This window comes from Rissa tridactyla, chromosome 15, assembly GCF_028500815.1.
Source record: "Rissa tridactyla isolate bRisTri1 chromosome 15, bRisTri1.patW.cur.20221130, whole genome shotgun sequence".
Classification (NCBI taxonomy): Eukaryota; Metazoa; Chordata; class Aves; order Charadriiformes; family Laridae; genus Rissa; species Rissa tridactyla.
In genome coordinates, this window is record NC_071480.1 from 7,955,449 (window position 1) to 7,978,375 (window position 22,927).

Sequence of the window (22,927 nt, forward strand, 5' to 3'; positions counted from 1 at the left end):
TTTTTCGGTGGTTTTAGTGCTTTGTGAGAGTAGGATTTTGTGGCTTGGACAGATGGGGAGCGGTGGATTTTGGTCCTGTGGGTGCCATCAGCAGCCTGCGCAGCCTCTCTGCCAGGGTGGTCGGTGATGGAGGGGGCAAAGGGCTGACCGGGTCAGTCTGGGGCTGAGGTCAGGGGATTGCCCCCCGGGGCTGGTCCCGGAGCACCAGGTCGGTCCCGTGTCGAGGATGGGGGATCGTCCCCCCGGGTCGACGAGGGGGAATAGCCCCTGGGGGCTGGTCCAGGACCACTGGGTCGGTCCCAGGTCGAGGATGGGGGACCTCCCACCGGGGCCGGTCCCGGACCACCGGGTCGGTCCCGCCCCCCGGACCGCGTTGGCTCTCCGGTCGGCCCCGTTCAAAGCGAACCGCTTGCCCCAGGGGCGCCCCCGGGTCGGGTGCGGGGCGGGAGCGGTGCCGGTGCGGCGGGCTGCCGCGGCCCTGCCCCTGCCCAAATCTGCCGGCGCATCACGGTGAGTGACAGCAGCCCCGGCCCTGCCCAGCCCGCACAACCCGCCGGGCTTTTCCAATCAGGCCGGGCCGGGGAGGGATTTCCTGCCGGGACGGGGCCAGCCCGAGCGGGACTTTGCCGAGCGCCGCGCCGCCCTGCGAGCCGGGCAGCCGGGACCGCGCCGCTCCGGTCCCGGTACCAGTACCGGTCCCAATCCCGGTCGTGCTCTGCACGCCTGGCAAGTTGCTGCTCGGCTCTGTACTTCTCGGCGCGGTCCGGCACCGCACGGCGCGGTCCGGTGCGGCGCGGTTCGGTTCGGTTCGCCCCGGTGCTGGGCGGGCTGGGAGCGCGGCCAGGTGAGTGGGGACCGCCGGCTGCGGGACCCGCCGGGGTCGGGCCGCTGGCAGCAGCAACAGAGCGATTCGTCTCGATGGGGGTAGAAATCCCCCCGAGCCCTCCTCGAAGGAGGGAGCGGCCCCTGGGGGGTCCCGGGGCGGGGAGGCGCGAACCGTGTCCCCATCGCTGCCCGCCCGGCCTCGCCCCGCCACCGGCGGCGCGGGGCTTCCCGGGGGGCCTCCCTGGGGAGGCGAGCTTCCCCCGCCCGCCCCTTCGAGACCCGGTCTCAGTGCCTACCGTTCTTTTGCATCTTTCCTTCTCTACTTACGTAATTGTTTTGGTTTGGTTTTGTTTTGTTTTTCTTTCTCTCCCTTCTTTTTCCCGGCGCTCTCCTTGGCTGCGGGAATGTTTGGGATACTTTGGTTCTCCAGGTGGATTCCTGGGCTGGAGGCTCAGCTCTGCTCGGGTGGGAGGGATGTTTGCTGTTGCTTTTCCAGCTTTATGCGTTCCTTGAGTTTTACTTTCGCTGTTGCTCCTCTCTCGGGAGGCTGAAGAGGTGGAGATTGGTATTCGGAACTCTCGGTACCTCCGAGTTACTCGCTGACCCTTACAATGCTTCGGGAGAGGTAGGCAGCAGCATGGGGCTGCCTTCTAAGTGAGGCCGTTGGGGACTCTTTTAATAAATGAGTGAATAATCTCAGCGCCCTCGTGTTCACTTTTCACGACCACTTTTGAAGAGCAGCACAAAGTTGGATGCAGTGCACAGGGTTAAATGAAATAAAGTAGTTTTGAAGATGGTGTAATGCAGGAGGTTTCGGGAGGGCATGTGTTTGCAGCAAGGGGTTAGTCTGAGTCAAGTAGCTGAAACTTTGTCATAAGGTAGATAAGCCGGTGCCCGGGGACATGGGGAGTTGATGGCTGACCTCAGTGGGCACTGCCTTCGGTGCCTGGTACCAAGCCCCCCAGGTAGCCCTGGTGCTGAGGGGCTCATCAGCTGAATGAACCATCAGGGGAGCAACAATGTGGGGAGAGCCCCCCAGCCTGGTGCGGGAATCTCATCATCCCCTTGTCCTGGAAGCTAACCCAGCACTGGAGGATCACCTCTTCAGTTGTACTGAATCCTGCTGCACCCAGGGGAGGGCTGAAGCATGGGGTGTCCGCACTCATGGGTGGTCACAGCTTCCAGCTTTACCATGGGTATCTGAGCGATGCTGTGCTATGGCATGCCCCTTCTGCTTTTGCCCCCTGTGACCCAGGTGGGACCTCTCCTCCTGCTGTTGCCTTCTCTCCCCTGTGGTTTCCATCCTCAAAACAGTGACCTCAATTGCTCAGAGGAAGTGACACCTGCTATTACATAAACGGCTGAGGGTGAGCGCTCTGGGAAGGGAGATGGCATGCCTGCACCATGGCTGGGGGAACCGGGGTTGGTTCTGATCCAGCCTGGATTGGCATGTGGGGAGTCGCATGGTGATTTGGCAATGGCCTTGTAGCTGGCACAGTGCGTGCTCCCTGCCCTCCTGCACGCACGCTCCTCTCCGGGCGTCGGAGCAGCCTGCCAGACGCATGGCCCCAAACCAGGAGGGATTTTCTCACTGCCCAGTTTGGGCAGCCTGGGCACAGCGGGAGAGCGCAGGCTGGGAGGTGTGAACCGCTGCTTTGGGACCCCATGCCCTCTCCAGGATGCCCCAGCCGGCTGGGACATGGGCTTGATGCTGTTCTCCTGAGCATAGTTGTGCTGATGAATTATACCCAGCTCCTTACCTGGGCTAGATAAAGCTCGTGTACTGGTTAAAGAGCGTCTTGGGTCCCAGGGCACTGAGCTTCATGGGTAATTCAGAGGGTGAGGGTTTACCCCTGCACGGGAGGGGAAGGCTGCTGGCCAGGCTGACTCACTCCCATGGGCTGCAGAGGACTTTGGCTAAACCTTCCCAGCTGCATCCCTTGGCTGCTGCCACTGGGAGAGAAGGGGAGACACCGTGGTGCCCCAAGCCCTGTGTGATGCCTTTATGGAGGGGACTTGTGTGTGCCTGTCCCACTCCTTGCCCACCCCCTGACAGCACCCTTGAGAGGTTTCCTCTGCAGGTTCTTTCCTTTCTGTTTAACACGAGGACGAGCCAAGTCCCGCCAGGACTAAATATAGTCAAAGTATTCGTTCTTCGGCATGGATACAAAAGCTGTCGCGACGGAGCCGGGAGGTAAATGGCCTTTGAGGGCTGACGCTGCTCTTCCTCTCCGCAGGTCCTGGGCTGCTGTGCCGGGGCTCCCCAGTGTGGCTGCAGAGCTGTTGCCAAGAGGAATGCCGAAACGAAGGGGCTAATGAGCACCAGAGTGGGAGGATCTATAACTTCCAGATGGCGACGAGCCCGTAATCCCGTTGGGAAGAATTAGGGACTCATCAGCACAGCAGAGCCTGGCGAGGGGAGCAAAGCACGACACCTCCGGCTCTGGGAGTGCTGTGAGAGGCCAAGGGCATCCCGATGCCGACTGTGCCAGCTGCCCTGCCCCAAGCCGCCTGGCTTTGTCTCACAGAGCCCCGGTGCTGCCAGGAGCCTGTGCCTGAACGCTGAACTATTTCTTATTTTAATTGATCGCATGTTCTCCAACCAAACCCCATCCGGGTCCTGCTCCTCCCGACACAGAAAGAGACTTCTGCCCTTAACAGAAAGACTTCTTCCTTCTGGCTTTTATGTCCCGTGGGATTGTAAAGCATCTTTATTGCTGGATTTCATCTCCCATCAGAGTGTGTTTTGAGGAACTACGTGCTTATTCCTATGGCTTTATAAACCACCGGGATCTGAGGGTCTCTGCCTTCTGTGCCCCCGCCGCTCCCACCTGTCTGCCATGGGGCGAGAGCAGGAGTTGATCCAGGCCGTGAAGAACGGGGACGTGCCTGGTGTGCAGAAACTGGTGGCCAAGATCAAGGCGTCCAAGAGCAGTGAGTAGCCGGATGGCAAGCTACGGGCTCCCTCTCCCCCACTGGGCAGTGCTGCCTGTCCTGGTGTGCGAGTCCCGGCAGCGGGCTCGATGCCATCCAAGCCAGGGTGGGAGTGCTGTCTCTGCACCCTGGTGCAGGGGTTACACCGTGGCTGGAGGCGGGAGCACAAGCACAGACCTTGCAGATGAATGACCGGGCTGTGAGTGATCCTCCCGGCAGGGCCAGGGTTACCCTCGGGCTTGGGGACAGGGGTCCTAAAATGTGGGCTACCGAGAGGGGATGGGTGAAGGAAAACGGCAGCAGCTGGGGGTAGCAAAGCTGCTTGGAGGAGGGGGACACCGCTACAAAAGGTCTTTAGCGGTTGCCGCTCACTCCTGGCCATGTTTATCTTGTGAAAAATTATCATCCCAGCCAGTCGACTGGAACCAATCGTCAAGCCTTGAATTTCAGTCTGGTAATGTTTAACCCTTGAGCAGGGCTGTTTTCTTGCATGTGCTCTCAGAAAGGTCAGCAGCAAGTATGGCTCAGAGAGAATGTCAGGCTTGTGGGGGTCCCTAAGGGCACTGGGGTCCTGCAGGCGCCGGACGGTGTCTGGAGGAGATGGGGAGGGTGGAAAGGTGGAGGAGCAAATCATGGCTGGTGCCACGCTGCTCCTGTAGAGAGCTGAGCTCCTGGTTGCTTCTCGTGACCTACCAAAAGAAGGAAACTGGGAAAAGTAAATAAAAAGGCGCTCGGAGCGGTACATGGCTGGGGGAAGGTGCACGGCGCCTGCCCGGGCTGCGGGAGCCGCTCTGGGCAGGGGGAGGCTGGGCGGGTGCGGGACCCCCCTGCCAGGGCGGCACGTTGTGGGGGGTCTTGTGGGTGTGTGTGGGAAAGCTGGAGGGGAAAAAACTGTCCTGGGGAGGGCGAGGAGAAACTCAGGCAGGAGAAGAAGCTTTAAGGCTTCTTAGGAGCAGCTCAGGGCAGAGTGGCTGGTGCTGAGAAACGTGAGTTAGGCTGGGGATTATAAACGTGAGAAGGGGATAAACTCTCCTGGGTCAGCTGCTGGAGAGCTTTGGTTGGGGCCAAAACTTTTCAAATCATGAGTGCCAGGCCTGCAGGAGGGCTGGGGTCACCTTCTCCCCAGAACGGGGGTGTCTGGTGCCCCCTCCCCGGGCAAAGGGACTGGGTGCCTTTGCCTCTGCTTGCAGATCAGGGACTTGCACCCGTGCGGGGTCCCTGGGGTGAAGCGAGTGAGGTTTGTGTGCGCAGGCGGGTTGAAGGACACCCCCAAGGCAATGAATAACGTCAGGACGTGAGCGTCCCGCAGACTGACGCAGCCCCGTTCCCCTAAGCTGGTGTCCTATGGCCAGGCAGCACGGGCAGGCTGGGGTGCTTGCTGCTCTCCTCCCGCTGTGCACCCGGAGGAGTGAAGTTACACTTGTTTTCTCCAGTCCCCTCTGGTAACTCTCTCCCAGTTAAACCCTGTCTGCATTTTCTCTCTGGCATCTTCCCCTCCCTCCAGCCATGGGGCACCCACGTGAACGTGTGCGTTTAACTCCCCCACTGGAGTGGTGTCAGCAGCTCTCTCTGCTTATTTTCATTTTATTCCTTTATAAGAAGAGGGGAGCAAAAGGCTCAGACCCCTGCAAGGCCACCGCCCCAAGCCCTCAGTGGGGCTCCTCTGCTGGACCCACCATGGGGGCCTTGTTTGGCCCCAGGGGCTCATCCCCTGTATGGAGGGCATCGCTGCTCCCCATCCCCTATGGTTCCCTCATGCCATGTGAGTGAAGCATTTGCTGTATTTGCTGCTCATTAAAGCGCCTTTTCCATATGACAGGCTGCAATGCTGATTATTATTATTATTTTTTTTTAAATCCCTCTAAGAGTCCTTCTGCTGTCTCAGTGGATTGGGAGCTCGGTTGCTGTGATCAGCCCTCCGGGGCTTCCTGTGCCTAAAAAAGTCACCATACGTAAGCAAAAATCAAGCGCCAGTCCCGGCAGCGGGAACTTCAGGGACACGTTGTTTAATATTCACCGTGCGCAGCCCTCCTCCCTGCGCAAGCGCTGCCGTACAAGTGGGTCACAGCACCTATTATTATAAGGCGGTGGGGCGGGCAGGGAGAAAGTTTTAGGGGCAGGAGCTAGAGGGGAAGGGCAGACGTCCCACCTGTGGGAAGGGGACGTCAGGACGATTCTCTGGTCACTTCTGCAGCCGGAGAGGGGTTCTCCTCTGGGAGAGCTGGGCTGCTCCTGCTGAACCGGCTGCGCTTTGCTGAGGTTCCCCGGTGCAGTAGTAGAAACATCCCCCTTCTTAATTTCCTTCTCTCTCTCCCTCTCCCCTCCCCTCCGCGTCGGAGTGCTGCGGAGTTTAATTGAAATTGTTAAACGACCCATCACGGCTTTGGCCTTTCTCCCCGATGATCAATCACGTCCCCAGGCTGGCTGCGCTCGCCAACAATGCGCCAGTTGGCCGGGCCAGAGTGGCTGCCGCAGCAGCGAGGGGCTGGGGCTCCCTGGGGAGGTGAGAGGCAGAGCTCCCCGGCCGGGGCTCTCATCCCTGGGAAGGGGTGATGGCTCCTGGAACTGGGCCAGGTTTGTGTGTCCTCGTTCCTGGACGTGCAGGGCTAAGGGGCAGGGGATGGGGGGATGCCGGGGGAAGGTGATGTCCCCATGATAGTTGGGCGCTGGAGGAGCCGTGGAAGGAAAACGGGAGCTGGACTCACTGTTTGCCTTCCTTGAGGGAGTGGTGAAGGTTTTTGTTTAAACGTGCACAAAGTGCAAAGAAAGGGCGGCAGCTGAGCAAACTGGCGTTAAACTCTCAAGGACAGGGACCGAAGCCCTACCGGGGTTCAGTCGCTGCCGCAGGACGATGCAGCTGACTTGGGCCAGCCACTTGCCACATTTCACTACCTATGTTGGGACTTTCCAGACCTTGAGTATATCAAGGACAGGTGTGGGCGCCTGGGACTTGGCTGTGTCTGGGCTGTGACCTAGCAAGTTGTTAAATGCTAGAGAAGCTTGCAGGGGGCCTTGGCTTTATCCCCATACCTGGGCTGGTGCCCCTCATTGCTGTGTCCCAGCAGCACAAAGCACAGCATGGTTTTCACAAAAGTGGTGCTGGTCCTCAGATGCTGCTGTCACCCCTCCAACTGGGCAGGAGAAGGACGATGCTGCTCTGCATGCTATGAGACTGCAGCAGGCAGATAGGGGATAACTCGCTCCCTCCCCCTTAAATTTCCTCCTAATCCCTAGTAGCTATATCAGCTTAAGCCCCGAAGCGTGAGGTTTAATATCTTTCCTGTGATTTGTTAGCCTTTGCCACTAGCGCTCTGTGTCCCCGTCCTCTGCAGGAACACCCGCCCTTCCTCTGTGCCCTGACAGGCTTTTTCCTTCTCGCAGCGAGTCTATAGTTGTTTGGGGAAAAAGTTGCTCCTTTTTGTAGTTTGCGGTCTATTTTGCAATGATGTTGAATGCGCCTTTGTGCTGGCCGGCAAGCCCATCACGCCATCTCCCTGTCCTTCGCTGATGCTTGTCCCAAGCCCAAGGTGCTCCATCTGCTCTGCATGGTCTGGCTGCGGGGAACAGCCAGGACCAGCCTCGGGCATGATCCTTATCATTTCAGGCTCTGTTACACACGATGGCTTTCTCTGCTGGCGCAGGGATGTCTGGGTCCCCTGCCTGCTCCGCTCCTGCCCCGGGCAGTGCAGGCAGCTGGACCTGGCTTTGCCACTGAGCTCAAGGGTGGCCCTGGACACGTCCCTTGAAGCCTGAGTTTCGAGGACGAGTTCCCAAGCGTCCTCGGCCGTGTCCTCCCTTCCTCTCCCCGTGCGCTGTAGGTCTGACGGGCTGGACCGGCTCCGCAGCCGCACACTGGCTTGGAAAGGGCTGTGGGCACGCCTGCGGAGAGACGCTGAGAAACTCTGCCGAAACGGGCAAAACTCCCTCTTCCACCGAGACTGAGCCAGGAGTGGGGTGAGGCGCCGTGCCCAGGGGAGCCCGGCTGGCAGCAGCCCTGTGCCGGGGACCCCACCGCCCCACAGCCTGCTGAAAACTGCTTTTGAAGCAGCCTGGGGTGGGTGGGTGGGAGGGGGAGAAAAGAGGCTTCAAAGGCTCCGACGAGCACGGGGGCCGCAGGGATGGATGGCGGCAGGACTGCAGCTGCACGGCATGGTGGGGGTCCATCCTTCCCTCCCCTTCCTCCTCCTGTGGCTCCTGGCCTCCCCAGGATGGGGGTCTCATCTAGCAGCCTGGTGTTTGCTTGATGGGTTTTCCCACCCACATCGCTGTTGTCCCAGCTCATGGTGGGGTTTAGCCCCTTTTTTTTGCCTCCCTCCCCAGGAAGGAAGAGCCCCACGTGGGCAAAAGGAGCGAACGGGCAGTTGCTTTTCAAAGCCAGCCTCTAACGGGTGTTGTGTTTGGAAAGGGGCCCAGCTGCTGCCGGTGCGCCCAGAGCCGGGGAAAGTGTCACTGCGCAGAGCGCGGGAGATAAGGCACGAGCAAACAGCATTGTGCAGGGAGAATGGCCTCCTTGGGGTGCCCCTCTGCACCCCATCTCCCCATGTTCACAGGTCTACGTCTGCTTCCCTCCCACATCTATATTTCTCTCCTGATTCTTTAAAAACCCTTTGGCAGGGCAGCCTGTGGCTCCTTGCTGTCAGTCTGGGCCACCTGCTGCCTTTTCCTTGCTGGGGCAAAAGAGTGGGCAAAACCAGGCTAATTCTGGGGAAGAGGATGAGCATGGGCTCTCTTGGGGCTGCCCTGGGCCATGCTGCCTTCCCTCAGTGGGCAGTGCCGGGGCATCCCAGGGAGTTGCCCATCTCTCCAGGAATGCGGAGGTCCCCCAGGGCCATGGATGGAGCTGGGCTGGCAGCCATCCTCAGTGTCACAAGGCAGGACACTGAAGTTTGTGGCAGGAGTGGGATTTACATCCTTTGAGCACTTCCTAGTGCCTCAGCCCAGACCAGGGGGCTCAGCTCCCCCTTCCCGAGGGCTGCGGAGGCCGTTTGGGCTGTCTGACCCAGAAACACAGGACAATTTGGATGCTGACAGCTCAAAGGCAGACAGGGAGGGCAGCCCTGAGCCGTGGGACAGCGTGTGCCCGGGTACTGGCGGCACACGGGTGCTGTAACGGGGACGGTGCTCCCCAGGGCTGCACTCAGGCAGGGGAGGAGGGAAACGTGGCAAGGACGTTGCTGGCACAGGCATCCCGTCCTCTGGTTGGGACTGGGGACATGCTGGGGCATGGAGCTGGTCGCAGGTGGGAGGGAGCTGGTGGATAAAGACTTTCTGGGTAGCAGCGACCTGTGCAAAAAGGCAGTCAGCCCTGTGGGTTTGGGGATGTGGTGTGTGTGTCACCAGTGCTTTCTGGTGGCTTTCTGCCACCCAGGAGAGAAGCTGCTTTTAGGTGAAAACCTTGTTGTACTCTTCTTCCTCATGCCCGCGGGGCTGCTGGCTCTGAAGATCTTGGGTGTGACCTAGAAAGGGGTTGTGGCATCGTCCCTGTTTAGGACAAGCAGATTCCTGTGGACATAACAGCATCATAGCATCACTCCTGCCACCTCTCTGTCAGGATTCTGGTGCTGCAAGAAGGTTTCCCTGGGAAGTTGGGGGAGTGAATTATTGGTTCTCAGCAGCGATCAACAATATCCCCTGCGGAAGATGGTTTCTAGCCTGTTGGGAGTGTGTGGTAGCACGCTGCCGGCCAGCTGGAAACCATCTTCCATGCAGCGTCGCCCCAGCAAGAGTTAAAAGAGGGGCTGGGTGCCGTGCGTGTGTGTGTGCATGCACGCGCCCTGCTTTGTTTTTAAAAGCGCCTCGGCTGGCCTGGCCCCCCGCCAGACCCGAGGCCCGCCTCTGGCAAAAACTCCGGCAAAGGAGTATGAAAGGGGCAGAAACTAAATAACAATAAACCACCTTTTTCTGGCTGCTCTAGCAAGCGCAAGGGGGTTAGGGAGGAGCTGTGAGCTCTCCCACTCTCCCATATCCCATCCTGGCTTCCCCAAAAAATCGTGCCTGGGATGGAGAGGGAGGGACCTGCTTGAACCTCAGGGCTGCAACATCGCCTGGGCATTGCCGAGGTGTCCTGGTGAGTCACAGACCTGTCTGGAGATGCCCAGACTGCTTGGAAATGGCTCAGCCGGGATAATCTTTACCCTCCCAGGGAAGGGCCGGACACCCTCGCCCATCCCTGGCTCAAGCGGGATGCCCGGGGCAGCGGCAGCAGGGTGGGTGCACAGACACCCCGAGCCGTTTGCTACCCCAGGGGCGAAAGGCCGGAGCTGCAACCGAGTGCAGCTTCGATGGCAAGATAAGGGAGCCGGGAAAACCTGCATGCGCGGCAGGTATGCGTCTGCCACAGCATCCCAGGCCTGGTGCAACACGTCCGGCTGCGCTTCCGCCAAGCCCTGCCAGCACCTCTCCCTTGCCGGGCCCCAGCCAAGGCTGTGCAGAGAGCGTGCGGCACCCGGCACTGCTGCTGTCCCCGGACCCCTGCCCCAGCCTCCCTTGGGTGCGATCCCAGGAACTGGAGCCTGTATTGGTAGACCCCGGCTTTGTTGTGGGTGGAGAAAACTCCTGGGGTTTCATAACACCGCCCTTGGCCGTGGGTATGGCTGGTTAGGTAAGGCGTCCTGTCTGCTTGCGAAGGGAGTTGGTGAGCGTGGCATGGGTGTTGGGTGCCCAGCACGGAGGTGGCCCTGGCGGCAGGGCTGGCTCGGGCTCTCCCACCCGTTTTGCAGGTGCCTCTTGCCCCCTTGCAGCGTTGGTCCCAGGGTCTGGCTGGCCCTCAGCCCTCACTCTCCCCGTTGGACAGCCCGTCTTGGGGTATTGTCTTGTTTCTTTGCTAGGATGGGCATGGGTAAACCTGAAGGGAGTTTTCCAGCTGGAGCCGAAATGGGTGCAAACAGCAAAAGGGAGACCGTGGATTGTGAGCCCTACGGACCTTCCTCTCCCATGGGTGTCCTCTCTCCCTGGGCAGGACACCCAACTCACATCCCTCGGGGACCTCCCTGGATGCATCCCCACTGCAGTGGGGTTACATGAGCACCGCCCGCCTTGGTGGCCTCCAAAAAGGGCCAGAGTCCTCCCTGGCAGCTAATCATTGCCTACATGGGGGACATGGGTGCTTAGCAAGCCCAGCTGGCAGTGGGGATTGCTCTGGGCTTCAGCCCGGGCTGCACCTTGGGTTTGGTTTTGTTGGGCTGATGTGGGCGGGAAGGGCTGCGTGAGCCCTGCTGCCTTCCCTGAATGAGCACCCACTTATCCTGCCAGGTTAAAAAGAAGGGAAACACTCCTCCACGCAGCGGAAGAGACTCCTGTGGAGGAGCTGCGGCTGGTCCTGCTCCGTGGACAAACCTTGAAGGCTGCTCAAGCCTTAGGGGAGCCCTCAGCTTCCCCGGGGCACAAGCAGCTCCCTGTCTTGGAGCATCTGTCCCACTGGTTATATTTAGCAGCATGTACTGGACTGCACATGTACATCCTGGAGTTGCTTCTCCGTTCCTTCCACCCCAAACCTTGTGTGGCCAGCTCTGAGCCCCCAAAGTCATCGGTCTGCTCCATCCCGCTGCAGCCTCCTCTGCACACTTGTGGCTTCACGGGGCTGAATTCACACCAGGTATTGGTGTCACCCATGAGTATTGTCCTGCATAAACATCCCCTCCCAGGAGCAGTGCAAGTGGGTGCCTCTGCTCAGCCCCACCTGGGGACAACCCGGGCACTGGGATGGGGACCAGCACGTGGGCCCCTGAGCCCCCACGCGTGGCCAGCAATGTGCTTGCAAAGCTGGCACCTCATCGACCAGGAAGGGACATGTAGCTTCCAGTGCTGGTTCGCTCTCCCAGCGCTTTCCTAGGAGGGCTGGCACAGCTCGGAAAACCTTTTGCCGTTGGGGCCTGGGGATGAGGCAACCTACTGTGATTCCCTGGCTGGGGTGGGGGGCACAGGGTGCTGCAGGAGGGGTGGCACGGTGCAAGAAGGAGGTGCCTTTTTCTATGAAAAAGAGTTGAGAAAGGTGGGGGGACCCTTTTTCCCCCCTGTGCACCCCCTTCTTTCTCCCCGCCATTCCCCCTGATGCTGCAAGGCAGCAGGCGGGTGTTTCGGTGCTCAGCTCCCACGTCCTGCCTCAGCCGCCAACTCGGGCTTGCCGGGGCCGTTCCCGACACGCACCCGCCACGCTGGAAAGGCGTAAACAGATCAGGTTGCCGGCAGGGGTCCAGGGAGCGGGCAGGCCTTGGCTTGCGTCCCACCGCTGCTCGGTAGGGCTGGGGTGTGGGGAGTGCTGAGGCAGGGGGGACGACCTGGCGGCGGGGTCTCCACAGGTGGCAGGGTCCCTGCAGGAATCCAGGCACGACCTTGGTTTGACGAGGAGCCAGGGATGCTGCCTCTGCCTCAGTTTACCTCTGGTGCGAAGGTGCGCCTGCTCTTTAGGGGTTTGGAGTTATCAATGTGCTACCGCCTAACCCCCTTCCTCATCTCTGTGTGGGAAGCTGCTGACTAGAGCTCAGCCTGTGGCCTGGGGGTCTTCAGATCCAACACCCCCATATCCATCACAATTGTATTCTGATACCATTGACCTTGCTGTAAATCAGCCTTCGTCCTTTCTGTGGTACGTGGGGGGACAGGGCTGCTCTGTGTCGCCCTTGTCCCCAGCTGGTCCCCGAGCAGCTGCCAGCCGGCTCCGGCGCCTGAGCTGGGCAATGGGAGGAACCTGCTGCCCTCCCCGCTGGCCCCGAAGCAGCTGGGACAAGGGGAGGGGGGCAGGAACGCGGTGCCTGGAATAACTTGGCAGCTGCCAAGGCCCCCACAGGGACAGCGAGATGGGCGTGAGGTCCTGGTGTGGGTTCCTGCTTCCACCGCGGGGATGGGGAGATGCCTCTCCCGGGATGTACCATGTCACTTGCTGCTAAATGGATTTATTGGTGATTACTGCTTCCACCTGGGGACACACAGGCTGGTGCAGGGCATCATGGTGGTACAGCTGTTGTGTCCCTCTCTTGTCCCCTGCAGATGGGGTCCCACTGCAGACCAGGGTCCTGGGGGAACCCTTTGCTGCCACGGCTGGGTGAAAACATCCTGCTCCAGCCAAGGCACGAGAAAGGCACTACTGGCCAGATGCTCTGCTGGGTTTTGGCAACGGCTTCTCCCAGTTTGCAGCATTGCCTGGCCAGCCGGAAACCCGGGCAGGCAGCCGGAGGGTCTGACCTGGCTGGCAAAGAGCCCTTACGCTGGGCACAGGCAAAGCCACACCGCCTTGTCCGGCCTCAGCAGGGAGAGGAGAGAGCAGGAGCGGGTTCGTCTCTCGGGCTGCTTGTCCCAGGCTGGAAGGAGCTTGTCCCGTGCCTGCTGGGGATAGACCTGTCCTCACTGGTGGCAGTGTGGAGTGGCTGGGCAGTTCCCGCTTGCTTCAGTAGGTGATCTCGTGCAGGGGATGGGAGCAAAAAGGAAAGATGGGTCCCCTCTGCGCCCTGGCCATCACCGGAAAGGGGGTTTGGAGAGGGATCCCTCCCATCCCTCGTGGTTTGGGAGTGCCAAGCAGCTGCTGCTGGCTGAGATCGTCTTGCTCTTTCCCAATGCAGATGCCACAAACGGCTGCAGTGCCATGGCATCTGCGGGAGCAGTCACCCATCCAGCATCCCTTGGGACCAGAGGGATTTGGATGCCACGTTTTTACTCTGTCCAGAAGGGAAGGAAATAGTTTGCTCAAGCTGCTCAGATCCGGGCTGTGATTCAGATGGAGCCAAATAGTCCACTTATCATTCACTGGAAGGCGGCTGTAGGAAGCAGAGAGCCTCTCGTTTGGGTTTGGCAATAGAGGATAGAGGTAGGAGTGGGAATCCTTGGTTCACAGGGAGGAAAACCCAGTCCCCAGTCAGCGTCTGCCCCTGTCCTCACACAGACGGGGCTGTGTGCGTCCCAGGGGACCCCGCCAGCACGTCCCTGAGTGGGGCTGGCAGCAGCACCGTCTCGCAGGGTCAGAGTTGAGGAAAGGCATCCGCAAGGTATTTTTAACTGCATGTGACTCCAAACCCTGGCCACACGGCTGCCAGCAGCGGTTTGAGGTTAGTCCTCGGCTGCCGACAGTTGATTGCCCATGGGATGGTGGTGGGGGGGCGGGCTTTGGGGAAAATTTGGTTCCCGGCTGCGGGGGCCTCTGGAAGGAGTGACGGCACTTGAACCATCGACCTTCTGTGTGACCTCGAGCAAACAGCTTCACCTTCCAGTGCCTCCCCTCCCATCCTGTGTGTGCCTTGCCTAGATTAGAGCATCCAGGGTGGGGACAGCCACTCCGTCCGCCCCGACAGTGCCTGTTCCGGGTACATGGCAGCTTCCCTGGGGCCAAACAGGGAGGATGTTGCAGGATTTCCAGCCACCACATCGCTGTGTGCTTTGAGTACTGGCTCCACTGGCCAGAGCAGCTCCCAGGAGCCAGCTGCCGCATGTGGGTACCAGGTTGGCAGTGATGGGGGCAGTGCCATAGGGCCACGGCAGCCCTGTCCCCCAGCCTCAGCCTTGCCCTGCTTCTCGCAGGAGCTGCATGATTTGCTGCAACCATCCAAGCTGTGGCAGAGGGCTGGATCCTCGCTTCACTCCCTTGAGCTCACAGGGTTTTGCTGGCTGCTCTTGACTGCTCTAATTTTTATCTGGGGCTCATTGTTAGAACCATGAAATAAATAGCTACATGCTCCTCTCAAGCGTCAAAACCCTCCAGGTGTAGGTGGGTTGCTGCGTCCCTGCCCGCCCTCCCTAATTAACTGTTGCTCAGCAAATCCAGGTTTACTGACCTGCCCTAATCTTCCTGTGCAAGGCAAGCCCTTTGGCTGCTGGCTCCTGTTGTGTCCCCCCAAGTCTCTCATGTCCCCCGTGAGCCCATATCATGTTCACAGCCCTGGGCATACAACGGAAGATGGTAGCCTGGGAAGCAGCATCCCCCTGCGCAGGGTTGTTTTCCTTGCCGGTGGCTCCCTCCGTGCCTGCGCTGCACTCACCAACCCCCCGCATCCTGCTTCCCTTCTTTCTTCCTCCCATTGACCGTCTGCCGGTCGGATTATTTTTCCCCAGGTGCTGCAGCGTGCAATTTTCCCAGGTTGAAGAGGCCTGGGTTTGTTCTCCTAATCTCTTGTAAGTCTCTTTTGTGTTATTTCTGCCCTCGTCAATCTGTTGAGCATCCTCCACAGATTATATTAATGCATTCTTTGCTTGGTATCCCATTAATGAGAGGGCTGAGGGTGTCTGTAGGTGCAGCCCCTTTGCCTGCGTACTTGGGGCGCACTGGAGCCCTGTGCCCCCTTCCCTGACTCCCAGGGGAACCAGTTGGAACCAGTATGGAACCAGTTGAACGGGAGCCAAGGTGTGTTGTTAATGCTGGACCAGATGCTCTGCTGGTCACCATGTCCTGCAGCCCATGGGTGGCTCTTGGCCCCACGGTGTGCCCGGTGATGCACTGCGGGCACAGGCAGAGCTCGCCCTTGGCCGCCGGCCCCTGATGCTATCGCCCCATCTCTTCCCGCTCAGGAGGCGTCCTGTCCTTTCGGAAGGATGGGGGAAATGGAAAAGGCTCCACCTCTTCCCTGGGCAAATACAGCTCCTCTGAGTTCATATCCTGGAGAGTGGAATAGCCAGGTCCCAGCAGGGATGGTGACTTCACCTCCCGGTAACGCATTTCCCCGGCCAGCTGGGAAAGGAGCCCTTGTATCTCTGAAGGAGCCGCCCGACTTCCCCCACCCGAAGCCTTTCCCAGCTGTTTCCATCCTGGCTGGGGCTGGGGGATGCGATTTCGGCTCCATGGAGACGGGATATTACCGCTCCCCCTTGCTGGGGGAGCTGGGCTGGGGTGCATCGCTTTGGGGTAGCCGGCAGTGCGAAGCCCCAAATTATTGTGGGGAAGGGGCGTGAACACCATTCATCCCACTATGCAGCTGAGATCCTTCTGGGGGGCTGGAACTCAGAGCAGGAGCATGTGTTTGGCTGTTGCAAGGGGTGAATCCAGCCCCAGAGGACTTATGGGATGCTGTTTCCCCCACTTGGCATTTGCCCGCTCCATCCCCACTGCAAACGCCAAGGCTTGGGGACGAGAGGTGAGAACTGCACCTTCTTCCCAGCTGCGCGGATGGGGACAGGGTTTCCGACTCTGCTTTTCCTTTCATTGTTCTGGGAGACTTCACTTTGAACAAGCTGCCTGTTTTTTCCTGCTTTTCTTGAGGGGGAAGCGGCAGGGGGAAATTGGGGGTTTGGGCAGGGGTCCTGGGGTGGCTTGGCTGGGGGTGAGCGATGGATGACTGCGCTGTGGGGGGTGCCATCCCTACTGCCAACCTCTTTAAAAAGCTCAGGTTTTGGATTTTCCCTGGGATAAAGGCTCACAGCGCAGGGGTGATGGGTCCAGCCCTCAGGATGCTGTGAGGAGCCCCCTGAATTTATTCCTGGTGCCAAAACCAGGAGCAGGACTTGTGTGCCATCGTACAGCCTGTGCAGCGTCAAAGCAGGCAGGGCTCTGGCCAGGTCTGGTGTGTCTCGCACATGGGTTTGGTAGGTTTCTCAAAGGATGAAGACACCATTTATTCTCCAGAAGTTGCCAGACGCTGGTGTAGGGAAAAATTAGGGGTTCCCCACCGTGTTGTTCTCTCCTGTCACTGCTATTTGCCCTGCGTCGATGGGAATCTGTCTCCCCAATTGCAGCCTCCCTGTCCTTGCCAGTTAACCCAGTGGCTTTGCCCCAGTCAGACCCACCCTGTGGTGCCTGGCTTGGTGGAGGACCTGTTTGTCAGCGTTGGTGGGGAACCCATTTGCAGGGATGCCTCAAACCCCAGCACAGGCCATTTGCGGGCAGGAAAGCACCCGTGACGTTTGGAAACCTGTGGCATTTGGATGCAGGGATGGGTGCTCAGCTGGGTATCCCAGGCAACAGCACCCCAGCAGCCAAATTCACCCACCATAACCATGGAGGGAATGGGGGGGGGCCCTGCCTGCCCTGGGAGCTGGGCACAGCGCTGCGCTCAGCGTTTGGAGTGCAGGCTGGTGGCTGCAGCAGGCAGCCGGGGTCAGGAGCCCTTGGCTCGCACCCAACCTCTGTCTCAAGCTTGCTGAGCAACTTTGGTTGAGTTTCTTAAGGTCTCTGTGGCCGAGCTCCTTCCCTATCGAAGCAGGTGAATCGTTTCCAGACCTATTGGGAAACTGTACCTGAAGCAGCCGGTTTGCCAGGAGGCTGTGCCGGGAGGAGCCGGGTGTGGGTGGCCACAGCGGACATGCCTGTGGACAGAGAGGTGACAGCGAAGGGCGATTCCCGCAGAAGAGGGATCGACATCACCTCCTCTTGTCTTGATTTTGAGCAAGACATTGAGTTTCTCCTGAGTCCCAGCATGAACCCAATGCGTGCCGAGGCAGGGCCATCCCAGGCCATCAGTGCAGGTCAAGGCTGGGCTGGGCAGGGCAGCTCGGGTGAAGTTGCCACCTCCTGCCACCTCCGCCTCTGGGAGGCTGCCACTACCATCGGAGACAGCTGGTGCTCTGCAAGATTGCATCTGATTAGCTCCTCCAGCTGGTTTATTGGCTTAGTGGTGATGGTCCCCAGGTGTATTTTATTTTCCCAAGAGGTTATGTGCATGTATTTGGTCCGGAGCAACACGATTCTTCTCCCATTGTCCAGGGCAGCAGGATGGTGTTCCTGCAGTGCCCAGACAGAGCATCCCTGTGTGCGGGATGCTCACAGCCAGCAGTGCAGGGATGCTTGTGTCTGGATGTTCAGGGATGGTCATGGTGCAGGGATGCTCATGGATAGCAGTACAGGGATGCTCGTGGTACAGGCATGCTCAGACCTGCCGTATGGGGAGGCTCATAGCACAGGGATATTTGCAGCCAGTGGTGTGGGGATGTGATTTCCCAGGGCAAGTGGAAGTGACAAGGGTCTGTAACACAGGATGAGCAGAAAGGTTTGTTTTTTCAAGGTGTCTCTGACGAGGATGTTGGTCACCAGTTATAGATCTGTCTCTCCTGCACCAGGGTCAAAGGCTTGGACAAAACTGGTGGTGGTCATAGCAAAAGCACTGCTTTCTGGAGCCTCGCTCTCCATGTGAGCCAGGGCAGGAGTCTTCACAGAGCGCTTTGCTGGGGGGACACAGGATATTTGGGCATTTCCTTCCCCAGCCAAACCCAGGCGAGCATGCGTCACTCCTTTCCAGTGAGCAGTTCAGTGCTCCTGAGTGATCATGTCCACCTCCCAGCCCTCGAAGCGAAGCCCAAGGGTGTCCTTGGGGGGACAATGTTTCTGGTGAAGGGCGCAGGGACACAGGGTGCCCGGCATGCTGGCACAGGGGGTGCCAGCCGGGCTGGGCAAGGGCACGCCTGGCTCCACGCAGGCGGCACAGCCGGCGCCGGGTGAGCACCCCGAGGGGGTAAATACGTGTTTGCACCGGGCCGGCTGCCAGCGGCACAGGTGAGGCACCCGCCCTGGCCGGCTGCTCCAAGGGAGCCCCCTGCACCCCACAGGGAGCTTAGCCCAGCCTGGCATCCCCACCATGGGAGTGCAGCCCATCCCCACGGGGAAACTGAGGCATGGGGTGCAGCACGATAGAGGGGGCTGCTTAGTCAGGGGAGCTGGTTGGAAACGTGCCATGCAGGGCTGTGCCATGCCAGACCCCCTCACCAGCAAGTGTCCGAAAGGCCGAGGGCTGGCACTTTCCCCCCTGCCTGGGGCAGGATCCAGAGTATGCCATGGGCGAGGGTCTCGACTTTGGCAAGGGGGTGGCCATGGTGCCTCTGCCCGGGCCGGCGGCCGGCGCAGCACGCGGGCTCTACATTTGTAAGTAATTTGCCGGCGCGCTCCGGAGGTGCTTCCCGCCTGCTGCTTGGCAGCCAGACGCCGCACAGAAGCTCGCTGGCTCCCTGGAGGCCTCGCTCAGCCCCGGCCCTGCACTGCCGAGCCTCGTCCTGCCCGGGCAGGCGCCGGCGAACGCGCCGGAGCGGGGAAGCAGAGAAGGGTGGGCGCCCGATGGGACCCCCTGGAAGGGGTCGTGTTGGGGAGTGGGGCCGAGCAGGGGGAAGCCACGGCCGGCGTTAACCCTCAGGATGCACCAAGCTGGATTTTCTCCTGGAAATATCCCCTTCAGGGTTTTTTGCATTTCGGTGCTGGATCCATGGGTTCATCTTCCCTGGGATGTGGGGGTGCAGATCAGGCCAGCGGGTGCTCCCACCCCAGTGCAAACCCAAAGGAGGTGACGGTGTGTCTGTGAAGGGTCTGGCCACCCCACCCCAGTGCTGTGACTGGGTCGGCCCCAACCCCTCAGCCCTTTCCCAGCCCAGCTCAGCGGTCTCCTGGCTGGAGCCATGCCTCCAAACCAGCCAATATTGGAGGGCTGTGGGGTTGGGAATGGCTTGGCCCAGCCTCTGCCGAGCCCCAAAATGTCTGTGTGGGAAAGGCCAGGGAGCCTGGAGCTGCCAGGGCACTGACAGGGAGAGAAGGGGCTGAAGAAATGGGGAGAAAAATGGGGGAATCGGTCAAAAGGAGCATATGGATGGAATAAGGAAGAGGGATGCAGGGAAGCATCCCATCGCGTGCCTTCCTGTCACCGTGTTCGCAGGAGCACGACGGGAGCTGGTGGCACTCCCTTGGCAGCTCTTGTGCTGCCACGCTGCTTCACCCCGTCCTGGTGCTGGCTGCCCGCCGAGGCAGGGCTGCCTTTGGGGTTGGTTTGCCTGCCCTGCGTGCTGTACTGTGCAGAGGCGTGCGGTGGGACGGTGCTGGCGAAGGGGTTCTGGCTGCCCGGCTCTGCTCCATTTTCCCCTGCATCCCCCCGCCCTTTTCTTTTCTCATGCCTTGGTGCCCGCGGTGCCAGAGTGTCTGGCCCCTTTCCTACCCACGCGTTACCTTCCAGCCTGGCTGCAAACTCTCCAGCTCCCCAAGCAGTGATTTACCCAGCTTCAAACCAGGGATGAGCTCTTTCCCTTCCTGCCCGAGGTGGGATATGAGTGTTCCTGCTTTCACGTTCGGGAAGAGCCCCAAAGGGGATGCTGCCCCCGGCTCTGCTTTTTGGGTCTTGCTGCTTTTCCACCCACCCACGCCGTGTCTGCATGGTCCTGCCCCACGTCCTGACCTTGCAGGGCTGCTGGAGCAGGGAACTAATTTTAGGAATGTTGCTCCGGGAGAGGAGCAAAGAAAGACACAGACATTTTGCTGTACAGATGCTGACAGCTGCCTCCTGGGGCTGGGGAGTGGGCAGGGACACCCATTGCATCCCAGCCCTGCTTACTGGGCCCCACCGGCCAGCCCAGTCCCCTTGTAAGAGGCGGTCGGGGATGGGGTTTTGGGGTGAGCTCTCCCTCTTCAAATAGTGGGTATTGCTCAACTCCAGGACCAGCCCCCAGGGCTGTGGGATGTTTCTGCTTCTTTTGGATGTGCTTGTGCTCAGTGGGCATCTCCATCCAGCCCTTCTCTTCCCGATATTGCCCACCTGGCTCTGCTTTGCCCCTCCTGCCAAGGATAAGGACCCCATCTCTTCCTCCTCCTCCTCTTCCTCCTCCTCCTCCTTCCTACTCTTTCTCAGCAGCAAAACCCCTCGGCAGTTTTTGGCTGCAGCTGATGGGAGCAAATCTGTGTTGGCCTTCAGTTCCCACCGCACAGGGCATCCTTCAAAAATACCTATTTATAAACCCCGATTAAAAGGCAGGGGACCTGGGGGATCGCTCAGGGAGCGGGACATGGTGGCTTCATGGGTATTGCCTACAGCTTAGTGGAACCCTTCATTTATTTTTAATTTTATCTCGATTGTGTCCTTTGGAAATCGCCCAGCAGCAAATGCTGCCCAGCCCTTCCTGCTCCCCACTTGCAGGATCCATCCCAGGACTTTCGGAGGGGCAGGATGAGGCCTTTGCCCACCATAGCTGACCCCGTTCCTGGCTCTGCTGTACACCCTAAACGCAGTCCTGGATCCGTGAAAGGCACCGCAGGGCTCGGTGGTTATGGTCGCTCTATGACTCGGATCAGAAGTGGCCAGTTTAGAAGTGAAATGTTATTGTTTTCCTGGCTGGTGGGACCAAGAGAAGCAGCTTGTCCTTGGTTGAGACCCCAGATCCTGGGCTCTCGGGCAATATGGGCTGGGAGGGAAAAGTGGGAGCTCTTCTGAGCGATGGTTTTGGGAGCTGGTTCCTTCAGGAAAGGCTTTTGGGTTGGCAGAGCTGCTCACTGCCACTCTAAAGACAAACAGCCCCTGGAAGAGGTAATTAGGGTGATCCTGTCCTGATCCCTCAGCTGTGGTGAGGAGTCACAAGTCCTTCACCAGCAGCCACTCCAAGCCCATTTTGCATTAATTAGGCTGTTTACAAAACACAGTAAATTGCAGTAATGAACGCACTGATCCTTGGTTTCCTTTAATTACCATTTGCATGATGAATAAGTCGGCCCCCTCTTCAGCTCCCCTTTCCGGCAGAGGGGTCATGCAGCAGAGTATGGCTTTGTATAGGACCTGCCATGCGAGGTGGGCAGGGAGCTTGGGAGAGGAGGAAAAGAGAAGGGAACGGAGGAGGAGGAGGAAGAAGAAGAAGAAGAAGAAGAGGAGGAGAGGGGAAGAAGGAGGAGAGGGGAAGAAGGAGGAGAGGGAGCTGCAGCCCCAGAGATCTGCCCGGCTGCGAGGGAAGGGGGTTCCATCCCCAGGTTCCCACCATGTTTCAGTGGGGTTTGAGCAGCTGTTTCACCCCGGGCTCAGAGCCCGGTTCTCGGACTTTGATTTTCCATAGGAAACAGCCCAGAAACCTTTCAAAGCATTTAATCCTCCCCAGCTCGGCGATGGGGCTGCCTGGAAAGGCAGAGGAGAGCGGCAGCGTTTCTTGCCCCCTGCATACCTTCCCCTTTCTTTCCCTTTTGACTTAGTGGATGAATTCCAGAGATGTTAATCCGCTCTCAACCCCTCCGTGAAGAATAAAACGTCCTCTCTGTGTGGGAGGAAGGAATTCATTCAAATTAATTGCGGGAAGGAGCGGGGAGCTGGGGGCGCGCGTGAGGCTGTGCCGAGGGTGGGGTGAGCATCCTCCGCCGCTCAGTGGTCCCCGAAGGGGAGGGAGGGACGGACGAGGGGATGGGGATATCCGAGGTGGCACAATCCTCGCATTCACGGCTGGAGGCTTCAGCCTCTGTCCCGGCCGTAAAAATGCCAACCATGTGGTCTGTGGGCCAGGCCTTGGTGGCAGCAGTGGGCACAGGGAGCGAGTGGGAGGGGAAACTGCCCCACTCAGCAGTTTTGGGGGGTTGGTGTCTATAAAGGGGAGGGAAGTGCCATCCCACCGAGCCGGGGTGCCAGGAGCTGCGGGGTCCGACCCATCCCGGGGGCGCGCAGAGATGGGGCAGGAGGAACAGAGGGAGGAAAGGGTTTGAGCTCGAGCTGGGCCAGCTCATTGAGGGTTTGTGGAGGTGAATGTGGAGGGAGAGGAGAGGAGAGGAGAGAAGAGGCCACCGGGATGGGCCAGGCACTGTTCTGTGCGCTGGGAGGTTGGTGCAGCTGCGGGACGGGGTTCGTGTGGGGTGGTGCGGGCTCTGCCTCCTGCCCTGACCTTCACCTCTTCTCTCTGCAGAGCTCCTGGGATCTGCCAAGCGCCTGAACGTGAACTACCAGGATGCGGATGGGTGAGTGCTCCCCAGGCAGGGTGCTGGGTGCCGCTGCTGCCAGCGTGGGTGGGCTCGCTTTCCCTGATGTCCAGTTAGTTGGTCTGCAGCTCTGGGTATCATAAAGCTTTCAAGGGTAGTTGCTGAGCCCCGGAGAATGCAACAGCATCCCAAAGCCAGGGCAAGCCCTGCAGAGGCAGACCCCATGCCTGCCCAGATCCATCCTGCAAAATCCTTCGTAAAGCTCTTCTGCGTCCCCCTCGGTAGGGCTGGGGGTGAAAAGGGAGTGCAGCATGTCCAGCTGTTGCCCCATGTCCTGTGTGCTGGTCAAAGCATGGAGGAGCACTGGGCTGATGCTGGTGCCTGCACATGCTTGTGTCCATGTTTAATTTCCCAAGAGGAAAATCTCTTCGTTTGCGGGGGGAGTGGGGGGAGTCAGAGAAAGAAAAGATGAGGTTGCCAAGTGACCACATCATATTTATGTAGCTCATCACTTCCAAAATCCAAGCACTTAGTAAGCTGGGTACTGAGAGTTAAAGAAACCACAAAGACCCATAAAATAAATAAGCATGTTATTCTTATTGAATTAACTCTGACCTGTGAGTT

At 59.3% G+C, this 22,927-nt stretch overlaps 1 protein-coding gene across 4 annotated transcripts in view; it reads left to right on the forward strand.

Annotated features, from left to right (window-relative positions):
- Positions 1–556: 556 nt before the first annotated feature.
- CASKIN2 (CASK interacting protein 2) overlaps positions 557–22,927 on the forward strand; it is a 34,910-nt gene continuing 12,539 nt past the window's right edge. For 2 of the 4 annotated variants that reach the window (XM_054221584.1, XM_054221583.1), the window contains exons 1-3: positions 559–844; positions 3,063–3,759; positions 22,291–22,342. In XM_054221584.1, the coding sequence (XP_054077559.1) occupies positions 3,666–3,759; positions 22,291–22,342 (146 nt within the window). In that variant the 5' untranslated portion in view covers positions 559–844; positions 3,063–3,665. Of the gene's footprint in view, positions 845–3,062; positions 3,760–22,290; positions 22,343–22,927 lie in introns of all 4 variants that reach the window. The other 2 variants (XM_054221581.1, XM_054221582.1) reach the window with 2 other exon arrangements.